The 25,875-nt window shown below is 35.9% G+C and overlaps 1 protein-coding gene across 1 annotated transcript in view; it reads right to left on the minus strand.

The window, feature by feature from the left end:
• Nucleotides 1-2,761: 2,761 nt before the first annotated feature.
• The window catches only part of LOC106876868 (microsomal glutathione S-transferase 3), a 24,384-nt gene continuing 1,270 nt past the window's right edge, over nt 2,762-25,875 (minus strand). Inside the window, exons 2-5 of the mRNA XM_014925607.2 lie at nt 12,984-13,048; nt 8,526-8,583; nt 6,198-6,270; nt 2,762-4,573 (exon numbers count right to left, since the gene is read on the minus strand). Of these exons, the coding sequence (XP_014781093.1) occupies nt 4,476-4,573; nt 6,198-6,270; nt 8,526-8,583; nt 12,984-13,048 (294 nt within the window). The 3' untranslated portion in view covers nt 2,762-4,475. The remainder of the gene's footprint in view (nt 4,574-6,197; nt 6,271-8,525; nt 8,584-12,983; nt 13,049-25,875) is intronic.

Here is a 25,875-nt window from a genome sequence, read left to right on the forward strand (position 1 = left end):
AGTGTATATATACATATATATATAAATATATGTATAAGTGTATATATACATATATATATAAATATATGTATAAGTATATATATACATACGTACATATATATATATATATATATATATATATATCATCATCATTTAACGTCCGCTTTCCATGCTAGCATGGAAAGCGGGCGTTAAACGATTATATATATATATATGTGTGTATGTATATATACACTTATACATATATATATATATGTATATACACTTATACATATATGTATATATACACTTATACATACATACATATGCATATATATATATATATATATATATATACATATACATACATACATATGCATATATATATATATATATATATACACACACACACAAATATATGTGTGTGTGTGTGTGTGTAAAGACTGTGCTGTTACAGTAGCTGGTGTTTAAATCAAGTCACTAAAAATGGTGACTGATGATGCAAATAAACTATTGGAAGATTTCTTTTTTATTTTCTCATTTTTCTTTTTGTTTTCATAACTTAAACGTATTGTTTTCTTCTGTTGCATTTGCATAATGTATCAAACACACATCATCAGACAATAAAATGGTAATTAAGCAATTACCTTTTAATCCTTTTGTTACCATATTTCTATTAAAATACTCTACTTCATTTCAATTCATTTTTAAAACTGTGAAGAATTTAGAAAAATAACTTCGTCATTATCATATTTTGATGGAAGGTCTTAATTTAGATAACCTTAAAATGTGAAGTTTTTGTCTTGGAACCAGATTAATTACTTGTAGGGACACTGTAATCCATTATGCAATCATAATATACTACAGAGCATCTTAAATGCTTTACAAGTCAATACTGTGTCCTACTATGTTAGCAGTGCTATTAAATCACTTGTTAAGTTTATCTCTACAGATTTTCTGTAGAAATTATATCCAGCTGGCTACAGAAAATCTGTAGACATAACCTTAACAAGTGGCCTAGAATGAGAGATGATTCCGGGTGGGTTAATATGGTAAAGGTTAAGTATTTGCCAGAATTTCAGGCAGTTTCAACTTTTGTGCAATTTTAAGTTTTTATCTCTTTTATTTTTTTTTTGTGAAAATTTATTGATTTCTTTTTGGCTGTGTGGTAAGAAGCTTGCCTCCCAAACACATGGCTCCAGGTTCAGTCCCACTGCATGACACCTTGGGCAACTGACATCTACAATAGCCTTGATTCAACCAAAGCCTTGTGAGTGAATTTGGTAGGTGGAAACTGAAAGAATCCCATCATACAGGGTGCGTAAGGTATTTGAGGACATAACTTTTTTTGGGTCATTGCTGCATTTTTTTCTAACTCTGTATAATTATAATCTTTGTTTCAGAAAATAATAATGGCAGACCCTCAGCTTACTCGAGAAATGAAGAGGCATGCTGCTATTGTGGTTCTAAAAGCTGTGCATAGTGATTTAGAAATATCAGCATGAAATACAGGTGCAAAACTCAATTTTACCAGCAGAGTGGACCGAGAAACACTTCTTTAAAGTCTAATGGCTTGTGAGAGTCACACAAACCTGCACAGGTTTGTTGTCAGCAAAGTGAGATAAGTGTGAAAGTTAGTGTGCAGGTTGGTACATGTCAGGGCTCAGGTCTTAGTCTTTTTCAGCTTATTATAGTAATATCTAAGCTACAACAAAGTAGTTGAGGTGAAGTAGTAAGAGTAACATTGAAGATACTGTAATTAGCAAATAGCGTAGTTATCAAAAAGATAGACTCAATAATTAGCAAAAGGCAAGACTGGTAATTAGTAATAGAGCCAATAAGTAGAAATACAGTATTGATTACATGGTTTATAAAGACAGATACACAAAGAACCACACACACGTACATACATAGACACTAGCACACTAATAGACAGATAGACTCAAAATTAAAAAAAAAAACAATAAAAAAAACCTGACATTCTGTCAGTTATGACGACGATGATTCCAGGTAATCCAACCAATTAGCTTGCTTGTGAAATTAATGTTCAAGTGGCTGAGCATTCCACAGGTATGCATACCCTTAACAGTTCTCAGGGAGATTCCGAATGACACAAGGCTGGCCTTTTGAAATACAGGAACTAATCATTTTTGCCAGCTGAGTGGACTGGAGCAACGTGAAATAAAGTGTCTTGCTCAAGTGCCCAATGCACCACTTGGAATTGAACTCACGATCGTAATGTCGTGAACCGATTACCCTTAGCCACTAAGCCACGCCACCTTTACAGACTCAAACTTTCATACTGAGAGAGAGAAAGAAAGAGATAGATATACTCAGATTGAGAGAAAGACATGCACATATTACTAACGAGACACAGATGAGTGCGTGCGCTCGCAAACACACATAAACACGCTACCACAGGCACCTCTATTGAGAGACACACTAACACGCAGATCAACAAATACACACTGAGAGACATTGAGACATACATTCTCCCGTCCACCCATACCAACACACATTAAAAAACTGGAACACACTCACACTACACATACTGAGACACACAAAGACAAACACACACACATACAGACACAGATACCTATAACAAGACAGGTATACACACACAAAATTTCAACTGAAATCGTTTTGTTATTTAATATTTGCATGCGTGTGTGCTGGTGCATGCTCTGTATATCCGGTTGGTGTGATAGTTGGTCGGTCGGTAATCTGTCTCCCATCTACTTTCTCACAACCTTTGACCCTGAGAAACAAATCAACAACAACAAAATAAAGAATTAACAGAAAATGTGATAAACATTTTTTTATTCATTAATTTTATGGAGTGGGTGATGGTGGTAGTGGTGTCTATTGACTCGCAATCTATTGTCGTTGTCGTGTATAATAAAAGAAGCCATCGGTGAAAAAAATTATTGAAAAAGTCAGCAGTGGTAAATATTATGAAATAGATTATTAAATGTTTTGAGAGAAAAAATATTAATGAAAGTGAGTAAATATTTCTTGTCTGCTTGCATAGAATATACAGGATCTTTTTGGGGACAGAACTACAATGTTTAAATAATACTCATAATAATAATAATAAATCCTTTTTACTAAAAGCACAAAGCCTGAAATTTTGCGGGAGGAGGCCAGTCAATTGCCTCAACCCCAGTGCTTAACTGGTACTTATTTCATCGACCACGAAAGGATGAAAGGCAAAGTCGACCTTGGCAGAATCTAATAATATTAATAATAATAGAGGTAACTCGAATGTGGAATCTAAAAACAGAAACAATTCCTATCATAGTAGGTGCTTTAGGTATAATAAAAAAATATTCAGACAAATACATAACAAAAACACCAGGACTTGCAAATATATATAACATACAGAAAATTGCAATTACTGGGCACTGCACGCATCCTATGCAAAACACTTTCAATATAGTAACCATAAGAGCATCACAGCAAACCACAGCACATACCCAAGGCACACAGAGCTGCGCTCGGGTGTGAAGTGAAAGCACGTTATAAAAATAAAACTACTGAACAATGATAATAATTTTGGCACAAGGGCAGCCAGATCGGAAGAGAATTTAAGTGGATTGCATCGACCCCAGTATTCAACTGGTACTTATTGACCCCCAAAAAGGATGAAGGGCAAAGTCGACTTTGGTGGAATTTGAACACAGAACGTAAAGACTGATGAAATGTCGCTAAGCATTTCACCTGGTGTGCTAATGATTCTGCCAGCTTACCACCTTAAACATAATAACAACAACAATAATGATAATAATTGCTTCAAATTTTGGCACAAGGCTAGTAATTTTTTGGTGAGGTGTTTAGTCGACACCATTTGACTGGTACTTTATTTTATTGACCCAGGAGGTCTACATTAGCAGAAATTTAAACTGGAAATGTAAAGAGACAGATTCTGTCGTGAAATGCCTCTAAGCATTTAGTCCAATATGCTAATTAGTTTCAAGGTTGGCATTAGCAGGATCTGAACTCAGAGAGAAACCCTAACTAAATTCTTTGAAGCAGTTTGTCTGCCTACTCTACCAGCTCTGTCAACCACCACTATCAATAATAATAATAATAATAATAATCCTTTCTATTGTAGGCACAAGGCCTGAAGTTTGGGGAAAGGGATTAAGTTGATCCCATCAACTCCATTGTGTAACTGGTACTTATTTAATTGACCCTGAAAGGATGAAAGGCAAAGTTGACCTCGGCAGAATTTGAACTCAGAACGTAGCAACAGGAGAAATACTACTAAGCATTTTGCCTGGCGTGCTAACAATTCTGCCAACTCACCACCTTAATAATAATAATAATAACAACAACAACAGTAGTAATTTTTAGCACTTGCTTCAGTAGTGCTAATACTACTACTTTTGTTAATAATAGTAATTTTAAAATATTGTTAATAATGACCTACATTGCAAGAAATATTTATTTATTATTTTATTTAATTTTCTTTCAATACAATAAGTGAAAAAAAAAAAAAATCTTTGTGGATGGATTTACTTAGAAATAAGTTGAATTGCCACCATTACACTCATTGCAAGTAGGGGCAGCAAGCCAGCATAGCTTAGTGCTCCAGGACGTCGCTTCTCAGGATCTGAAAAAAAAAAAAAGAAAATAATAATAACACTACTACTAATAATAATAATAATAACACTGTATAACACAATTTTTGTCCTTGCGTAGAAACTTATTACCTATTTGCTTACCCCAAGAGAGTATGAAAAATGGTTAATATTTCCTTCAAATTTTGCTTTTGTTACATTGATTCAAACCCCAAAGAATCCCTCTCAACATATGGCTATGATGCACACGCATCCCCTTAAAAAAACAATGGTGAAGTCTGGAACTGTCTTTGATCATAGGTCAGCTTAATTAAGCCTGACCTAAGGTCAAACATCAATCAATGCAAGACAAGGAAGCTGAGCCTTATCGGGCAGAAGAAACTGGTGGAGTTTGAAGTTTATCTTGACATTTAGTGGCTGTAAACAGATATTACAGCTTACAGAAATAAAAGAAAATACCTCCAGTAATCTAATACAAGGTTAGCAGTCATCAGTTGTTTTAGCTAACAGAGAAAGAAGCAAGGGAAATTTGGTTGTTTATCAGTCTTTCAGTTGTTTTAGCTAATGGAGGGAAGTTAGACAGGCAGAAGTCCGTCTTGGAATGCGAGAACGGAATTCAAAAATGATGAAATAAAGGTAATATCATCATCATCATCATCATCATTGTTTAACGTCCGCCTTCCATGCTGGCAGGGGTTGGATGGTTTGACAAGAGCCAGTCAGATAGAAGACTACACTAGGCTTCTGTGTCTGTTTTGGCATGGTTTTTTTTTATGGCTGGATGCCCTTCCTAACACCATGCGTGTAGTTTTTAAGGGAAAGGGTTAATCAATATCATTGACCTCAGTACATGACTGGTATATTGTTTTACCAATCCTACAAAGATGAAAGGCAAATTTAACCTCGGTAAGATTTGAACTCAAAATATAAAAAACCACAACACTTTTTTCCAACATTTTAATGATTCTGCCAGCATGCTGCCTTAGCAAGTCACAATAATGGTTGTTTTTTAATTCAGGTCAGCCCCAACTGAACAGATCTATAATCAAAGGCATTCCGCCCATGACCATCCCATCCTATTTTTGGGCATTGCATTTCTAGGACTGAAAGCATGGTATGGTCAAAATTAAAAAGTTAAATGAAGTCTTGGGTTCAACCCCACTGCATGGCATCTTCAACAAATATCTTTTATCACAGCATTAAGTCAACTGAAAGCCTTGTCAATGGAAACTGTGTAGAAGCCTGCCATGTGTAGTGTACCTGTAATTCGAAGGTGCAGCTTTGCCACATACTGTGTCATGCAAATTTGGCTGTAAATTACGTTAACTATACACATGGAGTATTCAGCCACATAGACATTAATTTAATGGATAGAAATTTCATTTGATCAAGCAACTGCTCATTGTCAAAACTGGCAGAGAATCTATTACTAACATCATTGTCATCTTAGAGTAGATTAGCTAATATACTCTTCCTGGTATTTATCCATCCAGGTTACATCCCTTTATGCCAAGGTGGACTTAGCCATTTGATAGACATTGATAAAATATGAATCAGACAAAGTATTGGGATTGATACTTGTAGGTGATGCTCCAGCATGGCTACAGTCTAATGACTGAAACCTGAAATAACAGAATGCTTCCAGAATATTCTTACCTCCAGTGTAGTAACCTTTAGCATAGATTACTTTGCCAATAATCCACAGAGCTCCACAAATAGCAGTGACAATCTACAAAATAAAATAGATACAAAGCATTTAAAAACAGTGCTTAAAGGTATTAGTTAACCAATTTGTACCATATTTCATATTTTTAGTTTTTGTTTGAATTTTGAAAATAATAAAAAAAAATTAAGTCTTTAGAACATAATTAAATTTTTGTTCTTATTGATCCTTTTGTTACCCTATTTTTATTGAAATACACTGCCTTCATTACTATTAATTTGAAGAATTTAGTCAAATCACTTGCCATAAATTGTGGTATTTGGAACATAACTTAACATGAAAACTTGATGGAATGTTTCAATTTATATTCGTTTAACCTTTTAATATTTAAACCAGCCACATCTGGTCAAAATATTCTACCTGTTTTATGTTCAGACCGACTAGATCCTGCCTCTCACACCTACCCTACAATGTCATTCTAAAAATTAAACAATGACATCGTCGAAATGATGAAGCCGCAAGATATAAAACATGATTAATTCAAAACAATGTGAATGTATAATAAGCGTTACATTTAACAGAGTAATCATCATTTAGCATCTGTTTTCCATGCTGGCATGGGTTAGCTGGTTTGACTGGAACTGGTAAGCCAGAGAGATGTGCCAGGTTCCAGTTTGATTTTGGTTTGGTTTCTACAGCTGGATGCTCTTCCTGACACTAACCACTCCAAAAGTGCAGAGAGTGCCTTTTATGTGTCACTGTCACTGGCACAGGTGCTTTTACACAATACTGAACACTAAAGAGTTATGACAGGAAGTGTTTATTATAGAATTAGGGCTGGTCTCAAGTGGATCAGTTTCAAAAGGTTTGACATGAATTAATCCATTTGCTCAACATATTCATTTTTCAGTTAGTTTTATTTCAATTTTGAAAATAATAAAAAAAAAAAATTTTTTTTTTCTTTATCAAATTGATGTTTGGAACACAACAAAATAAAATTATCTTAAATAAAAGATCTTAATCAAAAAATGAATTCTTTAAACAGCAATCATCATCATCGTTTAACGTCCGCTTTCCATGCTAGCATGGGTTGGACGATTTGACTGAGGACTGGTGAACCAGATGGCTACACCAGGCTCCAATCTGATTTGGCAGAGTTTCTACAACTGGATGTCCTTCCTAACGCCAACCACTCTGAGAGTGTAGTGGGTGCTTTTACGTGCCACTGGTACAAGGGCCAGTCACACGGTACTGGCAACGGCCACGCTCAAAATGGTGTATTTTACGTGCCAGTTTCAGTTAAATTAAAAAATGATTAAGAATTTAGAAGAATTTTGTAAATTAACTAATTGTTTTCCTTAATAAGCCAGTGTTGGGTCCATCATCATTAACCTCACCATCACTGTCATTAATGTTCTTATGTCAGCTTCTCTCTTTCTGACATGGGTTGGACAGAACTTCTTGAAAAAGTATTCTATGCCAGACATTCCTCCTGATACTAAACCTTACTTTTTCAAGTAAAGTACCTTATTGCCAGTGCCAAGCTCATGTTGGTGGCACGTTAAAAGCACCCAGCACACACTGTAAAGTGGTTGGTGTTAGGAAAGGCATCTAGTCATAGAATCCAAGCTAAGTCAAACTGGAGCCTGGTGCAGCTCTCTGATTTGCTAGCTCCGATCAAACCATCCAACCCATGCCAGCACAGAAAATGGATACTAAAGGATGATGATGATGATTCCACTGGTCTTTACACGTCAAAATGCCAAATTGTAGGGCATATTGTTTTATGTAGGTCAGAGACAAATGTTAGCATTGCCCAAGAGCTGTGTCAATGCAAAAACAGATGAAGACATGACCCAATGAAGTATTACAACATAAATGCTGAAGTGTGTGTGTGTGTGTGTGCATGGTGAAGAAGTATAGAGAAAAATATGATGCGCTTAAAGATTTGATGTCTTGGGACAATCAATCAATAAGCAGAATTCTTGTAAAACATACACACATATACCAGAAAATATTGAAAATACAGGGTGTCCATAAATTACCTTTACAATTAGAAAAAATTCAGAAATAAAGCATAATTCCATTTTACACATTTTTATTTTTTGGAATTTTCAGGAAGTTTTTGGAAATTAATGACTATGCAAAAAAAAAAAAGTTTTTAGAAACCTCACAACACTTCTATGAGAGCTTTATTGATTGTATACAACACATCTACTCAAAACAATACAATTTATTGTGGAGGTTGTAAAGATAATTTATGAACACCCTGTACGTACACATACAAGCACACACACATAATAAAAAAGTAAATTTCTTACAGGATAAAAGAGTCCAACAAATCCCAGAAGCATAAGAAATATGGGGTAGCCTTCAAGTCTGGAATTAAAAATAAATAATAATAGAAATCATAGAAAATTTTTTTAAATTGTTGAATATTTATTGTTTATTTCATATACAAAATATATTTAATGATATTTTTCATGTCTAGTGGCATTTCTTCTTAGTTCAAACCACTTCAAAGTTAACATTACTTTTCATTTTTCTTTATGGAGTTCATCATCATCATATTTTAACATCTGTTTTCCATGCTGGCATGGGTTAGACAGTTTGACTGGAGCTGGTAAACTAGGGAGCTGTACCAGGTTCCAGTCTGTTTTGGCTTGGTTACTATGGCTGGATACTCTTCCTCATGCCAGCTACTCCATAGAGTGTACTGGGTTTCTTTTATGTGTCACTGGCAAGAGTGCCTTTTACATGTCATGAACAAAGTACCAGTCAAACGCTGGTGTCAATTTAACAGTCTCACGCCTTCCCACCAGATTTGTGGCCTTGTACCTATGCTAGAAATTAATATAGCTACCTAATGACATGCATTTGTTGTTTCTGACAATGTAAAAGATGAGATGATAATTCTTGATCAAATTGGTTTAAACTTGCACGTTAATTTCATGAGCTGGCTGTTCTGTTGATCAGATTGACTGGAACCCTTGTTTTCATAACAGAGTACAAGTTTTAATATGATAATAGAATTATATTGTAATAAAAGAATTTTATGATGAATATCATATAAAATGATATGAAAATTTAATGTAACTATGGGTTAATATGTGGAGGCATATGGCCTAGTGGTTAGAGCAGTGGACTCGCAGTTGAGGGATCACAGGTTTGAATCTCAGACCAGGCAATGTGTATGTTTATGAGAAAAAACACCTAAGCTCCACGTGACTCCAGCAAAAGGTAAGTGGAGGCACATGGCCTAATGGTTAGAGCAGTGGACTTGCGGTCGAGGATCCCGGGTTCGAATCTCAGACTAGGTGATGTGTGTGTTTATGAGCAAGAAATACCTAAGCTCCACACGGCTCCGGCAGAAGGTAATGATAGACCTCTACTGACTGTCGCCACAACTTTCTCTCACTCTTTCTTCTTGCATCTAGCAGCTCACCTGTGGGAACCTATATGCCAATGAAACTGGGAAACCGGCCTTTATAAGCTAAGCAGGGCTTGAGAAGGAACAAACAAAAAAACAACAATGGGTAAATGTGGTAAAACAATTCAATAAATTATAGAGTCAATAAGTTTTAAGATACTTTGTGGATTTAATATAACTATATGGATTAGGTCGGTGAGCTGGCAGAACTGTTAGGATACCAGGCAAAATACTTAGTGGCATTTCAGCTGTCTGTACTTTCTGAGTTCAAATTCCACTGAGGTCAACTTCGCCTTTCATCCTTCCGAAGTTGATAAAATAAGTGCCAGTTGATCACTGAGATCTATGGAATTGCTGGCTTTGTGCCAAAATTTGAAACCAATATAGCTACATGAATTTAGAATGAAATGAAGACTCTTATAAGATCCACCCAATTCACTAGAAGTAAAAGACAAAAACATTATATATTGTATGTAATAGAATAATGTTCATTCTTGGTTGTAGCAATAGCATAAAGTTGTAGATAGAGCAAAGTTCACAGTTGTTATTTCACAAGACAGTGACCTAACACATGCAGTATATTCTGATTTACTGATAAACTGTTTAAAATCATGTGGTTACAATTTACATATTGCAGTATGTCATTGCTGCACACTTTCTCTAATCACTATATATATGCCACAATTTTCTAGCAGCTCGTAATGAAATAAATTTTATTCTCAACCATCACTCCTACCGTTTGCATCATCATCATCATCACCACCACCACCACCATCATCATCATCATCATCATCATTGCTCTTTAGCCAAAGAGTAAGACAATCTGTTGCCCAGCTTAACATTTTCATCTGGTCTTCGAGTACCTTTAGTGGAGCCCACTCTGTGGTAAGCATTCAGGCAGATTATTTATCTGAAGATGACTTCCTCCCTTGGCCCCATCAGACTTGGAACCCCTGAAAAGGGCCAAGAGCACTCACCTTCTCCTTCTATGAAAAGCAATTAGAAAACTTCTTGTCAAAAAAAAAAAAAGAAAATTACACTGACTTTTTATGAAATAATCATTTTATGTATTTAAATTTATTCAAAGAACAGAAAAACCATTACTATCACCATCTTCATTATCATTATCATTTTAGGAAGGGCATCCTTGGCATTAGGAAGGGCATCCAGCTGTAGAAACTCTGCCAGATCAGATTGGAGCCTGGTGCAGCCATCTGGTTCACCAGTCCTCAGTCAAATCGTCCAACCCATGCTAGCATGGAAAGCGGACGTTAAACAATGATGATGATTTTAATGATCAATTATCAATTTATTGAGGTGGACTCTCTATGGCTGAATGCTGTTCTTGTTGTCAATCCTCACCGGTTTCCAAGCAAGGTAATATTTCCCCATGACAAGGCAGTGAACAAGCAGAACTTTTATCACACAGGGCAAAATGCTCAGTGGTATTTCATCCAATCTTTATATTCTGAGTTCAAATTCTGCCGAGGTCAACTTTGCCTTTCATCCTTTCGAGGTCGTCAATAAAATATGTATCAGTTGAGCATTGAAGTAAATGTTATTGACTTACCCGACTCTAAACATTGCTGGCCCTGTGCCAAAATTTGAAACCAATATTTCCCCATGACTACACATGTTTTTACAGAAGATGGGAAATAAAGGAAACCGTTTGCATAACAGTGGTGCTTGTTTACAATTATTATCCAAAGTCAAGGCAAAGAGACAGAAACGAACACACCAAACACACACATACAACCGGCTTCTTTCAGTTTCAATCTATATAAATATACACATACATACATACATATACATACATAAATATAAATACAAATATATACATACATATATAAATACAAATGTATACATATTTAAATATATTATATATATATATATATATATATATATATATATATATATATATATATATATACAAAATATATGCATGGCTGTGTGGTAAGATGGTTCTGGGATGATTTGTAGCACCTTGGGCAAGTGTCTTCTACTATAGCCTCAGATCAAAGCTTTGTCAGTGGATTTGGTAGATGGAAACTGAAAGAAGCCCGCTGTATATGTATATATTTACGTATGTGTGTGTGTCTGCCTCCCAACATTGCTTGACAATCAATGTTGGTGTGTTTACATCCCTGTAACTTAGCAGTTTGGTAAAAAAAGAATGATAGACTAAGTACTAGGCTTACAAAGAATAAGTCCTGGGGTCAATTTTCTTCGACTAAAAACCTTTTAAGGCGGTGCTCCAGTATGGCCATAGTCAAACGACTGATGCAAGAAAAATAATACACACACACACATATATATATATATATATATATATATATATATGCTGATCATATTTTTGTTTTATTTGAATTTCAATTTACTTTGGGTATTGTTTTTACAAATAATAACAATAAAGGTGACTTCCTTCTCAATTTACACAGTTTCTATAAGCATGGAGACACATGGAGTCATTCAACCATGAAAACAAAGTGACAACTGTGCACACATTTTTTTTTAGCAAAATTGTTGTTTCCAGTTAGTTTTTTAACACAGTCTACTACTTTCTGTTAAGTTTTGTGTTGCTTGAAAGGAAATTGATCTGGTGACCTGCATTCTATTGTCTTGAAAGAATACCTTAAATTCTAGTAACACAATAAGAAGGGATCGTCCTTGTATTAATATCTTTAATCACAGATCTACTCTGTCAATGTAGACCTGAAGTTAAATAACTGTAGCAGCAGTAGCTGTAGTAGTAGCAGCAGCAGCAGTAACTGCTTCAACCTACAAAACAGTAATTAACTTTCATTTATTTGTTTCAGTCATTGGACTGTGGCCATGCTGGAGCACTGCCTTGAAGGATTTAGTCGAACAAATCAATCTCAGGACTTATTCTTTTATTTCACTTGCTCAAGGTGCCCTACAGTGAGACTGAACCTGGAACCAAGTGGTTGGGAAGCAAGCTTCTCACTACACCTGCACCTACTTATTTAACTTGTTCTTTAAAATTCTCTACTTGTTTTATTGGTCTTGTTTGCTGAACTGCTATGTTACAGGAAAGTAAACAAACCAACATCAGTTGTCAAGCAGTGTAGTGGGGGTGGGGATAAATACAAATACACACATATTGAGAGGCTTCCACACAGTCTCCATCTACCAAATTCCTTCACATGGCGTTGGTCAGTTTGGAGGTACAGTAAAAAACACTTGCCCAAGGTAATATGCTGCAGTGGAATTGAACCTAAAGCAATGTGGTCACAAAACAAGCTTCTAAATGACACAACCATAAATATAAAAATCAATACATTTTTAGAAATAAAAAGTAAATAAAAGTCAATAATTAGAAGATAATTACGTGTTCTGGTGGACTCTCTGAATACAGTTGAACATGTTTGAGTCTTTTGAATACATTGTGGGATACTGTGGAAAAATAAAAAGAATAACAAAATATAAATACGGTAACATTGGGTGTATATTTGGTATTGCAGACAATACATTGTTTTTTTTTTGTGTGTGTGTGTGTGTGTACGAGGAGGTGCTAAAAAGTTCCTGGCGTTAAGGGTATTGAAAAAGGCTTGGTTAGAGGCCCAGTCTTCCGCGTTCTTTTACAGAGCTTAGGAAAACTGGAGGACTGCTGCAATAAATGTGTGAATCTGAGAGAACATGTTGATTAAAATGATAATTAACTGATCCTCCTGTGTGGCTGTATGTGAGTGTGTGCATGTGTGTATGTGTGTAGATATGCATATGTGTGTTTGTGTGTAAGTATAAATGAGGTTGACTTTAACAGAGCAAAAACAAACTAGGTGGGATAAAGAGTAAAAAAAAACTTCTTTGGACAAGATGGAATAAAGTAAGGGATCTTAATTGGGGTCCACATAAAAGCTTTGGGGATCCACAGTAATTTTCCAGGGACCATGAAAAAAATTGTGCTTCAGACCAGTAAAGTTTATGTGCAATAAATTGGTTAATCGTCCACATCATCATCCTTATCGTTTAACGTCCGTTTTCCATGCTGGCATGGGTTGGACGGTTTGGCAAGCCAGAAGGCTGCACCAGGCTCCAGTCTGATCTGGCAATGTTTCTACAGCTGGATGACCTTCCTAATGCCAACCACTCTGAGAGTGTAGTGGATGCTTTTTATGTGCCACCGGCACAAGGGTCAGTTAGGTGGGCCTGGAATCAATCACAATACACAAAACATATTAACAATTTTTATATTAATCCTAATAATATTTAATTATAAAAATGCAAGGGTCCATCTAGGAGGGTCCATCTGAGTGAAACAGGAATCAAAGGGATCCATAGATAAAAATTGGTTGAGAAACCCTGGAATAAAGCAAAGATTGGTGACACCCAACTCCCCAAGACGCACACACATACACACAGCTGCCCTTCCACCCACCAACAAGCAGTAGTATGATATGAACAAAAATAAGAAAATAAAATACAATGTTTAAATACAAAGAATAAACATAATAAAGAAACATTAAAAAAAAAAAACGAAGCCAAAATGGTGAACATTTGGCAAAAGAAACATCCAAACCAAAACTGTTTTCCCACTGCCAACCAGAAATCCAGAAATATATTTTAATGGTAAACTAATCATAGGTGTTATTTTAAGATTGACTCTCTAACAGATAGAGTTACACTGTGATAGAAAAATATTTACATTTTCTCCACCATGTTTTGTTTTGCATTTTTTTTCCGAAATACTTTTTTTTTTTTTAAATAGTAGTATAGCTAGTGATGATAATAATGATGATGATGGTGGTGGTGTTGGTGTTGGTAGAGATGATGAATTTAATGATTATGTACATGATAGTGATGATGATGATGATGATGATGATAATGATGGTGGTGGTAGAGGAGGAGATGATCAATTTAATGATAATGATGGGGGTGGTGGTGATGGTGATGGTTGAGATGATGATGAATTTAATGACAACATATATATGGTAGTGTTGGTGGTGGTGACAGTGATGTATAAGGTGGCAATGAAAAGGATGATGGTAACGTATGTGGTAGTGGTGGTGGTGATGTATGTGATGATGGTGATGATGGTTCATATGATGGTGAAAATATGAGATGATGGTGATGCTGGTGCTGATGATGATGATGATGATGATGATGATGATAATGTGTGATGTATGTGGTGTTGGTGGTGATGCATTTGCTCTTGTTTAACCCCACCCCAGTTCAATTCTGATCAATCAAATCTATAATTGAAAAGCATTCCAACTGTGACCATCCCATCTTTTATTTTATTTTATTTTTTTCCAGAAACAGGACTACATATATCTTGGACTACATCATTACATTATCCCATCATCCAAAGTGTCCTCCTTTTTGACTGTGGTTTAAAGTAAATATGGCTACTACTCCAATCCGGTTGAGCAACCAGGTAAAGAGACTCCTACATTGGAATGTGATGTTGATGGTAAGGATGAAGATGTGGGTGTTGACAGATTTGGTGGGGGTGGTGGTGATGGCAGTGGTGGTGAGGGTAATAATATGATGGTAAGGGTTTTGACATTCCAACTCCCTATCGCCAAAAGGCATCAGTAATTTGGTAATTCCTAGTTCCTAGTTAACTGTTGACAACTGGGGGGAAGGGCACATATGGAAAGGAATCTCAAGGCCTCTTTTACACTACTCACTCTTCTGATAGTAATTATAGGAGCACTGGAGCCTGAAATGAAAGAAACTGTTGAAGTGTATATAGTAAGCTGCTTTAGGGGCTGGCAAAAATGTGAGAACATAGAAGTTTAAATATGGAAGGATTGAAAAGGGAAACAGCGTATTTAGGGACTCCTAGAGAAATTTCAATATAGCATGAACACAAATCTTTGTAAATAATTTGTAACATATGGTTGGAAATTGTATATGTGTTAATAAGTATGTGTGTGTCTCTGCAAATGGGAGTGTGTCTGTAAAGGAGAGAGAAAGAGAGAGGAGGATATGAATACGTGTGTGTGTGTGTGTGTGTGTGTGTGTGTGTGTGTGTGTGTGTACATGTACATATGTATGTATATATCTATGAACAGGGTGGACCAAAAATTACACACAATAAGTTCAATAGGATCTGGAATTGTCAAAGACATGCTTCAATTTTCTAAACTTGAATAAAATAATGATGAATACACACTTACTTGTACATGATGAACAAAATGAATAATAATAATGATGATGATGATGATGATGATGGTGATGGCAATAGACGACTAAAAGTTATTTAAAATCAGAAACGGAGGCTCTAATCTGTGCTGCCAAAGAGCAAGCACTAAGAATGAATTATATCAAATACAGACTAGATAACACATCAGAAAGTGATAAGTGCAGAATTTGTGAACAAAATGGTGAAACTGTATGGCATATTACCATTCAATGTACACCACTAGCCCAGAAAGAATATAAGAGATGTCATGACAATATAGCAAAGATTGTCCATTGGACACTTTGCAACAAGTATGGACTTGACAGAGCAAAAAAGTGGTACGAACATAAACCCGAAGGCATCATCGAAAATGATAATGCAAAGATCCTATGGGATTTTATGATTCAGTGCCACCATGAGATAGAGAATAGGAAGCCAGACATAGTGTTAATTGCGAAAGAAAGCAAATGACGCTGGATCATAGATATAGCATGCCCAGCTGACAACAATTTATGCGATAAGGAAGAAAGAAAAATCGACAAATATGACAAGTTAGCTTGGGAGGCAGTTGTGGTCGATGAAAAAGGTAGCAGTAGTACGAATAATTGTCGGAGCCCTGGGAACAATGAGTAAAAATCTTGAGAAGTACATGGAGCAAATAGGGGCTGCAATAAGGGTGGAGCACTTGCAGAAAACAGCACTGCTTGGAATCGATCGAATACTCCAGATGATGCTAAAAATATAAGGGTTGTTACTTAGTTCACTGGTAGTAAACAGCTGGCACCATAGTACATCAGCAGCAAGAGAAGCTGTGCAAAGACAATAAATAATAATAATAATAATAATAATAATAATGATGATGATGATGATGATCCTTTCTACTATAAGCACAAGGCCTGAAATTTGGGGGAAGGGGCCTAGTCAATAAAATCAACCCCAGTGTTTCAGTGGTACTTAATTTATTGACCCTGAAAGGACGAAAGGTAAAGTTGACCTCAGCGGAATTTGAACTCAGAATGCAGTGACAGACAAAATGCCGCTTAGCATTTTACCCAGCACGCTAATGACCACCACCTTGCCACCTTAAAAATTAATAATAATAATAATAATCGTTCCTACTGCCACCCATAAACTTTAACCCACTAAAATCCTTTTTCCTGAATGTAGATCTTTCCTAAGTCATATAAACTCATAGGTTATATTTCCCAGTTTCTGTGGAGCAGTTATCCCCCCATCCCCACCTATCCCTTGATGGGATACCAGTCTATTTAAGGATTGTTCATTTTTGCCAGTTGAGTGAACTGGAACAGTGTGAAATGAAATGTTATACTCCAGAATGCAAAACACAATGCATCGCCCAGTCCAGTAATGAATTTGGGATATGCCTGGCTGCTCACTTGAGTGACTTCTCTGCTTATCCAACTGTAACCCAACACACGAACAATAACATTTCTGTATGAAACTGAGGTGTGGGTTTGAAATCTGACTTGAGATTAGATAACAATAAAGCACTATATCAAATATATATTTGTCATTGTGACAAATATATATTTTGCTGTGTCATGTAAAACCAAAATCTCTTGTATGTATGGTGTGAAGTTTATTTATCCATTCAAGCGACTTTTCACAATATAATTCTATGAAGTTGTGACATCAGGATGAAGTATGTCATCAAACATGTACATAATATTTGTAGAAACACAGGGACATTTTTCTAACAAATAACAAAAATACATATAATAGAGAGATAAAGGAAGTTAGTTTCTTTGTTCGGTTAACATTCAGTCAGTATTCCTCTCACTAAAGTAATCCAATCTTTATTTTAGTACAGTGTACTACAATTTAAGATGAACTACTTAAATGAACTACCCTAATTTTTACAAACAGTAAAGAATTTATGGTAAGGGGATCTTTAGTTGCTTCTTAGCAATTGTCTTACTGGCTTGTGAGCACTGAATTGTAAACAGTAACATGCAGTTTTGAGGTAAGCCCAAAGGTTATTTTATCGCTAAGCTAACTCAGCCAAAGATAAGCCTAATCTATCTACTTCTATCCAAAATCGGACTTTCAGTCCCAGTGGAATGATGAGTTACTTACCAACTCACTAACACGCTACAGTATTGGTATTGACTTACAGCGGTTTATTTTCCTCTGAAGATAATTATCATCTTCCCCCAAATCCTGCTGCCATAACCGCCTCTTTTCTTATCCTCTCCACCTTTACAATGTCTTTCTTAGCAGACCAAGTCGTAAACATTTCCCCAATCTTTCCTTCCCAAGACTATATCTCTTCGAAATTCCTACCTACCTTCTTTTTTTTTTTCCTATCCCCAAACATCAACCTACTCTAAGATTGAACACGAGTTCTGTCAATCGTACCAACCTAGCAGGAGGGAAGACAAGATCTACGAGCATTGCTTCTCTTTCCTCCAATTAGGTAATTAAAAAAAAAAAGTGGATTGATCATGAAAAAAATAAACGAAGGCTATTAATAATATTTAAACGAAAAACCAAAATGTACGAATTAAGTCTATCGGAATAAATAAATAAATAAATAAATAAATAAATAAAAAAGAAAGAAAGAAATGTGTAAAATGATATCAAACGAGATGAGACAAAGCACAAAAAGAAAGATAAGGCTGTTATCTTTAAATGAAAAACTGATAACTTGATAAAATACAGAAGAAAAAAGTCTCAGTGACATTCAAGCAGTAAGTTATGTTCTGATAAATATTAAAATTCAGTAGAAATTACAAGAAAACTTTCTTGACTGAGTGACAAGCAGATTACAGAGTCTCTATGAGGTCGATCGAGGTTTTAGAAATAGCAGCCAAATTTCCAATATAACACATTTTATCATTTTAAAAAGGTGAATTATTACACTGGCAGATGTACCTAGAGATTTTAGTGTCTACACACACACACAATGAACACCCTCTAAGTAAAGTATAAAAGGCTTCAAAAAAAAAAAAAACAATCACAGTCTGATGACAGGATGCAAGTCAAAACTTCAAAGTCACTGTCAATCTATTTTCTTGTAGAAAATAGATAATTATGGTACTCAACTAGTATGAACAAACCCCACACTTTTAGATTTTCAATTTCATATCTTCAGATTAGGTGGCTGGACTAACAGGCTAGTTAGTTTATCAATCACTATTAGAGACACTGAATTTTATCTTAATACAAGAGAATGATAGAAGCTGAAGTTTTTCTTTGCACGCATACATTTTGACATGTTAGCATTATTATTATCATTATTATTATTATTATCATTATTATTATTATTATTATTAGAGAAGGCAGCAAGCTAGCAGAACCATTAGCACACTGGGAAAAATGCTTAGTGGCATTTTGTTTGTCCTTACGTTCTGAGTTCAAATTCCACTGAGGTCGACTTTGCCTTTCATCCTTCATGGTTAATAAAATAAGTACCAGTAGAGCACTGTGATCGATGTAATCAACTTAGCCCTTTTCCTGAAATTGCTGGCCTAGAGCTAAAATTTGAAACCATTATTTTTATCATTAGATTGCCAACACAGAGCCTTCATCTGTTTCCACAGATTTGGGGTTTTGGCCTTGTATCAGTGATTCTCAATGAAGGGGTAAATTTACTACCTGGAAGTAAAAAATTCACATGGCAGGGAGTAAATATATCATACCTGAAAATTAATGTAATAAAACTAACATCCCTGGGCAGCCTGTTTTAGGAAAATGATGAATGACATGGTTGTATTAAGGATAGAAGAGGAGGGATAGTCAACATGTTAGTGATGGAATACCTCAAGGAATCAGTGATATAGAAAGAATTCACAGTGCTCTGAGTGTAAAAATACTTTCAACACCCCTGCCTTAATAAACAGGCACGACAGGCTAAAGGTAATTTAAGGTTCTTCAACTGCCCTACATCATGCTGTGCCTCTACAAGAGATTACAAGTTTGTAAATAGGTCAAATCTAGAACCATGAAAATTTTGATGCAACTTAAAACCTATTATTATTTTTTTTTTTTGGTTTCCTTTTGAGTTGCTTATGTTTGTCTGTGATGGTTTATTTTCAGAATGACATTGTAGGGTAGGTGTAAGATGCCAGATCTAGCTGGTTTGAACAAAAAACAAGGAAAATATTTGGGCCAGATATGGCTGGTTTAAATATTAATGGGTTAAAGTAGAGAGTGGATCATAGAATTGGTTCTTTTGTGACCTTAACAAAATACCCTTTAGTATTAAGAGAGGGGTGCCTATTTTCTGAACATTCATTTTGAGAATTTGACAGAGTATTTTATACGGGGTAACTTTACATTAGTGGAGGCACGTGACTTAGTGGTTAGGGTGTCAGCACCATGATCGTAAGATTGTGGTTTCGATTCCTGGACCAGGTGACGCGTTGTGTTTTTGAGCAAAACACTTCATTTCACGTTGCTCCAGTCCACTCAGCTGGCAAAAATGAGTAACGCTGCGATGGACTGGCGTCCTGTCCAGCTGGGGAACACATACGCCATTGAAACCGGGAAACCAGGCCCATGAGCTTGACTAGGCTTTAAAAAGGCGCATTTATTTTATTTATTATAACTTTACATTAAGGAGTGGAATGTTCAAGCATGAACCACCATTTGTTGAAAGCTGTCTATGATGGGTTAAGCTCTGAGTATTTATTTCTTCCCTTGCATACTGAGATTATGTGGCTCTCATGAGAACTTATTTATTTTTAAAAAGCTTGTTCCTAATGTGACCAGGATTCAAAGCTGTGGGAAAAGCTGATACGGATAATATTTACTCCAAACAATGTCAACAAACAATTATAGGAGAAAAATTAGTAACCATTGTTGAAGTAAGTGAGATGAAAGCATTGTTAGACAAGCTGGTGTTATAAGCATGAAGAGTTAAAAAACAAAAATTTTCTTTTGCAAATTTTCCAAACATGTAGGAGGTCATTGGAGAAGAATCTGATGTGTTACTTGAAATAAGTGGAATATCACAGCACATCTGAACATCCTGAAGTATCATTCCACTGGCTACTTTCCAGAAGACATGATACCAGACATGTATATTCTGAGTATGCTAGGTAAGCACTGCATACATACACATCACATACTCAAACCAAAGTTGGTAAATTCATCAGAAATATTAAGCTTATTCAATTATAGATCATAATGGGATGATAATTTTTCTCTTCCTGTTATGAAAATACTAGAGCCACTGTTCTGAAATAGCACTGCTAATCCCACAACCAGTTTGAAATTTTAGTCTTATAAAAAAAAACACAACTTAGCTCTATTATTACAATAGTTTGAATATAATACAGCTTAACTATAAGTGCTGTGTCATACAGAGTTTGACAAAATATTGAGTTAACATGGGGTCTATTACATTTAGAAGTCTCAATCAACAGACAGGTTGAGCTGCTTGCAAAACTAATAGCCGCATACTTAATCCAATGCCATTGGCAATATACAGTGTTCATAATAAGTTTCACACCTTGCAATGGCATGAATATCTCCACATCAGCCTGCAACATAAAGGTTTTATACCTCTAGTGGACCAAATATTCTTAAGGACTCCTTCACTACAGTCTTGATCCTGTTTCATTTGTTGTTTCACATTACCATCATGGATGTTTCTGATACCATAAAAGGCACCACTGCAAAAATTGGTACCATCACACTTTTTGCTGTCGTCCTTAATTGTTTCATGTGACTAAAGTTTTGGACATTCTGTTCCTTATAATGATATAGGATAGCATTTTGTCCCCAATTCATATCACAAAGTTTTCCAATTTCAATACTGAAATCAGCTTTTCTATAACACATCTGATCTGCGCAATAGGACTAATACAATGTCGCTAATATAACATTGTAGATATAATAACTTTAATTAATCAAGACTATATAATCTGGTATGATGAGCAGTGTAGCAAATGTTAACCTCAGGTTGTCCCAGATGTAACTATCTTATCAGTGCAAAGATCAGATGTCCAGTTTAACATTGAAAACAGTGAGATTAAGCAAACAAGATGAGAATATCTCCTTAGCTAGGGCACTAGTCTATTTTAGATAATATTTCTACAAAATGTGATTTGAGCTTATTCCCACCTTCAACTGCCAGTTAAAGCATACAGCCTGAACTTTCCTTTAACTACTCTGGTATCAAAGTGCTCCGACTAAATTTAAGTCCTGTTGAAGTGGAACTGAAGTGTTGCTCTACATCCTGGAGTAGTGGTTTTAGTGAAGGTGGGGATGGAGTTACAGAAATAGATTATATAAAATAAGTGCCAGTAATAAACAGCAATGGGATTCTGTTGGTTTCACCAATGAGTGCTCAGTTGTTTGATCAACTGAGCCACCCTGTTCATTGAATTAACAAGTTAGTAAGTGGATGAACATTCTGCAGACTCTTGTATTCTTCATGGAATTCTCATACAGAATTAGCATAACACGTGACAAGGCTGGACCTTTAAATTACAGGTACACTCCATTTGGCAGGCTTCTACACAGTTTCCTCACAATCCAATTTCAGCCACAATGGTTGGATCAACCCAAAGCTTAGGTAAGAGACACATAGCCAAGATAACCACATACTGATATTGAACCTGAAGCTTTGAGATTGTGAAGCAAGCTTCTTAACCATCCAGCCAACAATGTTGCACTACTTGAATACTAGTAAATACACTGACAACAATTCAACACTCAGCAATAATTTATTCTCACATAACACACACACACACACACACACACACACACACACACACACACACACACACACTGACCTCGTTCCCAACAGAAAGAAAGAAATATTTCAACACTATATGTCCTTGGTTTGTACATAACATGATGAAATTTTTTCATGAACAATCAAATACAAATATGTTATAAGTGAAGTTGTCAGACACTAAATAATTCTTTGTAATATATGTACAACACCTATGGTAGCAATGCAGGGGAAACTGCTTAGAAGCATTTCGTCCGTTTTTACTTCTGAGTTCAAATTCCACCTAGTTCAGTTTTGCCTTTCATCGTTTTGGGAGTGATAGAATAAATACCAGTTGAACATTGGAATCAATGTAAATGATTTACATCCTCCCCTAAGACTGCTGGCCTTGTGCCAAAATTTGAAACCAATATATGAACGAAACTCGAAATCTTTGTAGGAGGGAGCTAATTGACTACAACAACCTCAGTACTTAACTGGTACTTATTTTATTGACCCCCAAGAAGAAGAAAGGCAAAGTCAACCTAGGTGACATTTGAACTCAGGACATAAAGTACTGGGAGAAATGCTGGGCCTGAAATCTTGGTGGGTGGGTGGGGAGAGGCACTGGTCAATTAAATTGACTAGGTTGGCTGGAAAGATGAAAGACAAACTCAGCAGCATTTGAACAATGAACATAAAACACTGGAAGAAATACCCCGTTCAACATGTACTCGTGTTTGTGGAGCGCTCAGCCACTTACATGTTAATTTCTCGAGCAGGCTCTCCCATCGATTGGATCAACCGGAACACTTTGTTGTCATAATCGACACAGAGCCAGGCTATTTCTAAGATAGGCACAAGGCCAGAAATTTGGAGGATGGGATTTAGTTGGTTACATCTACCCTAGTACATGACTGGAACTTTATCATAGTCATCATTGTTTAATGTCTGTTTTCCATGCTAGCATGGGCTGGACAGTTTGACAGGAGCTGGCCAGTCCGGGGAGCTGTCCAGACTCCAAATTGTCTGTTGTGGCACGGTTTCTACAGCTGGATGCCCTTCCTAATGCCACCCATTTCACAAAGTGTGTTGGGTGCTTTCTACATGCTGGTGGCTTGGGTGCACCTATGCAGCACTGGCACGAGTGCATTTTACGTGGTACAGGTACCTGTATGGATGACAGCAATTTTAATTGGCTTCACACATCTCAAATACAGCAAAGTGCTACAGTTGCAGCTCTTTTGTCATTTCCTCGAAAAGCAAAGATGACCTCATCAAGGATTGAACTCAGAATGTAAAAAACATTCTGATTTAGCCAATTCACTACTGTCATCAATAATGCTATATAATATCAGGCAATAAATTATTGCTTCTAATTTAGATACAAGGTCAGCAGTTTTGAGGGGAGGGGTAAGTCAACCATTGAGCCCAGGACTTGAGTGATTCTCTATTCTACGAACCCCAGAGGGATGAAAGAAAAAGCTTGTCTCAACAGAGAAACTATCTTTCATCTCCCCCAAGGATATCTTTCTAATAGATATTTATATAATAATTCTGTATAATACCACTTAACGTTCCACTGCACACAAACACACACAATATACATAATATAGTGTATGGGAAAAGTTTCTGGTGAAGGTGTTGACAAAAGTTGTTGGTTTCACAAGGTATTAAGTGCATATAAATCACGTAGATATTTTTATACTTAGTAAAAGAAACCTGCTTGTAAAATAGAACAATCTACGTGGCCTCTTTATGGTCTCTCAAGACATTAGATGTAGCAGCTAAATTTCACTCAACTGAAACACATACCGTCATCAAATAATAATATTCATAAAACAGTATGTATTAGTTTATGTAGACATAGACACACTACGCCTGAATAAAGATGACCAGATAGCCAAAGTTCCAACCTATTTGTTTATACAGGGTGTCCACAAAGTCTGGGTACATGGGGATTAACACATACCTTAAGAAATTATTATTTCTAATATGTAATTGTTTATGTTATAATTTTATTTACTCCATGTACCCAGACTTTGTGGACACCCTGTAAATCTACTCAATCAGGACTGATCTACAAGTAAGTAATTAGAACAATTTTTGTTAGTTATTGTTCAAGTACAATAGTCAGGAGGTGACGAAAGCGTGGCTAAATGGGCGTGAATTGCTATTGTTAGCGAGCTTTTGTTTTGGTCCTAATAAATCTACGAGGAAAGGTGCCCCAGATTTTATTCAATGAGCGGATCTAAGACTACTTTAATGTCCAACGAAGTCCCATATTTTTCTTTTTCTGAGATTTTGGATGTTATTTCCAGCAAGTCGAACGACCATGTAGAAGCTCTCTCTTCACTTCTCAAGCACAGTCGGTTTTGGCGCCAGGTTACCACCCCTCATCGAACAGACATAAAGTCAAATGCATTCCATCCATGGTCACCTCGTCTTTGTAGGGTTATCTAGGATTATAATTTTACGTCCTCTTTTTAAAGACAGGCTTCGAGGGAAATTTGGCTGTTATTTTTTTGTAGGAGGACACGTTAGATAATTCAGTCCTAAAATAGGTCGACCTGAGCAACTACTACTACTACTACAAGACCTCTAACTGGTCTCTCGAACTGTTTAAAATAGCTGCTAAATCACCGTGAAATTACACAAATATCTTTTTTAAAATGAAGCATATATTGAATAAGACATTCCAAGATACACAATGACTAAAAAAAAATGGGACACTGCTGATTATTAGTTTCATCTGTCAGTTGCTAGCACCACGACAACCTCAACAACAATAACAATTGAGTGAAAATAAACGAAACGACGTAAAAACGAGTGGGTCTCTACTTAGTTGTTCGACCCGCTAGAAACAGTAACCAAATTCCCTTCAACTCACACCCCATCGTCTTAAATTAGGAAATTAAGGATATATGAGATAATTCCTAAATACCCGTTAAAAGAAAACAAAATGTATGTTTATAGCTGGAATGTGATGTTTATAGTTGGGATGTGATGTTTATAGTTGGGATGTGATGTTTATAGCTGAGATGTGATGTTTATAGCTGAGATGTGATGTTTATAGCTGAAATGGGCGAAGGTTTTGTTCGGTCAAAACTATTAAATATCAATAACAAACGAAATAAAAGAACGATTCTTCGTTATAAACAAATATACACACATGCGTGCACACGCACATATATATTACAGATATATTATTTAGTCCTAAAGCTTTTAGCATCAAATGTAAACAAGAGAGGAAGAAGGGAATAAAAGAGAGATACCGAACATATCTGATTAAGAAATGTTTTCCATTCATAACTGTCAACAATTCAACGCTACTGAATAAATATGGTATACACATTTGTATGACTGTGTGTGTGTGTGTGTGTGTGTGTGTGTGTGTGTGTGTGT

The sequence above is a fragment of the Octopus bimaculoides genome, chromosome 15, assembly GCF_001194135.2.
Source record: "Octopus bimaculoides isolate UCB-OBI-ISO-001 chromosome 15, ASM119413v2, whole genome shotgun sequence".
Taxonomy (NCBI): domain Eukaryota; kingdom Metazoa; phylum Mollusca; class Cephalopoda; order Octopoda; family Octopodidae; genus Octopus; species Octopus bimaculoides.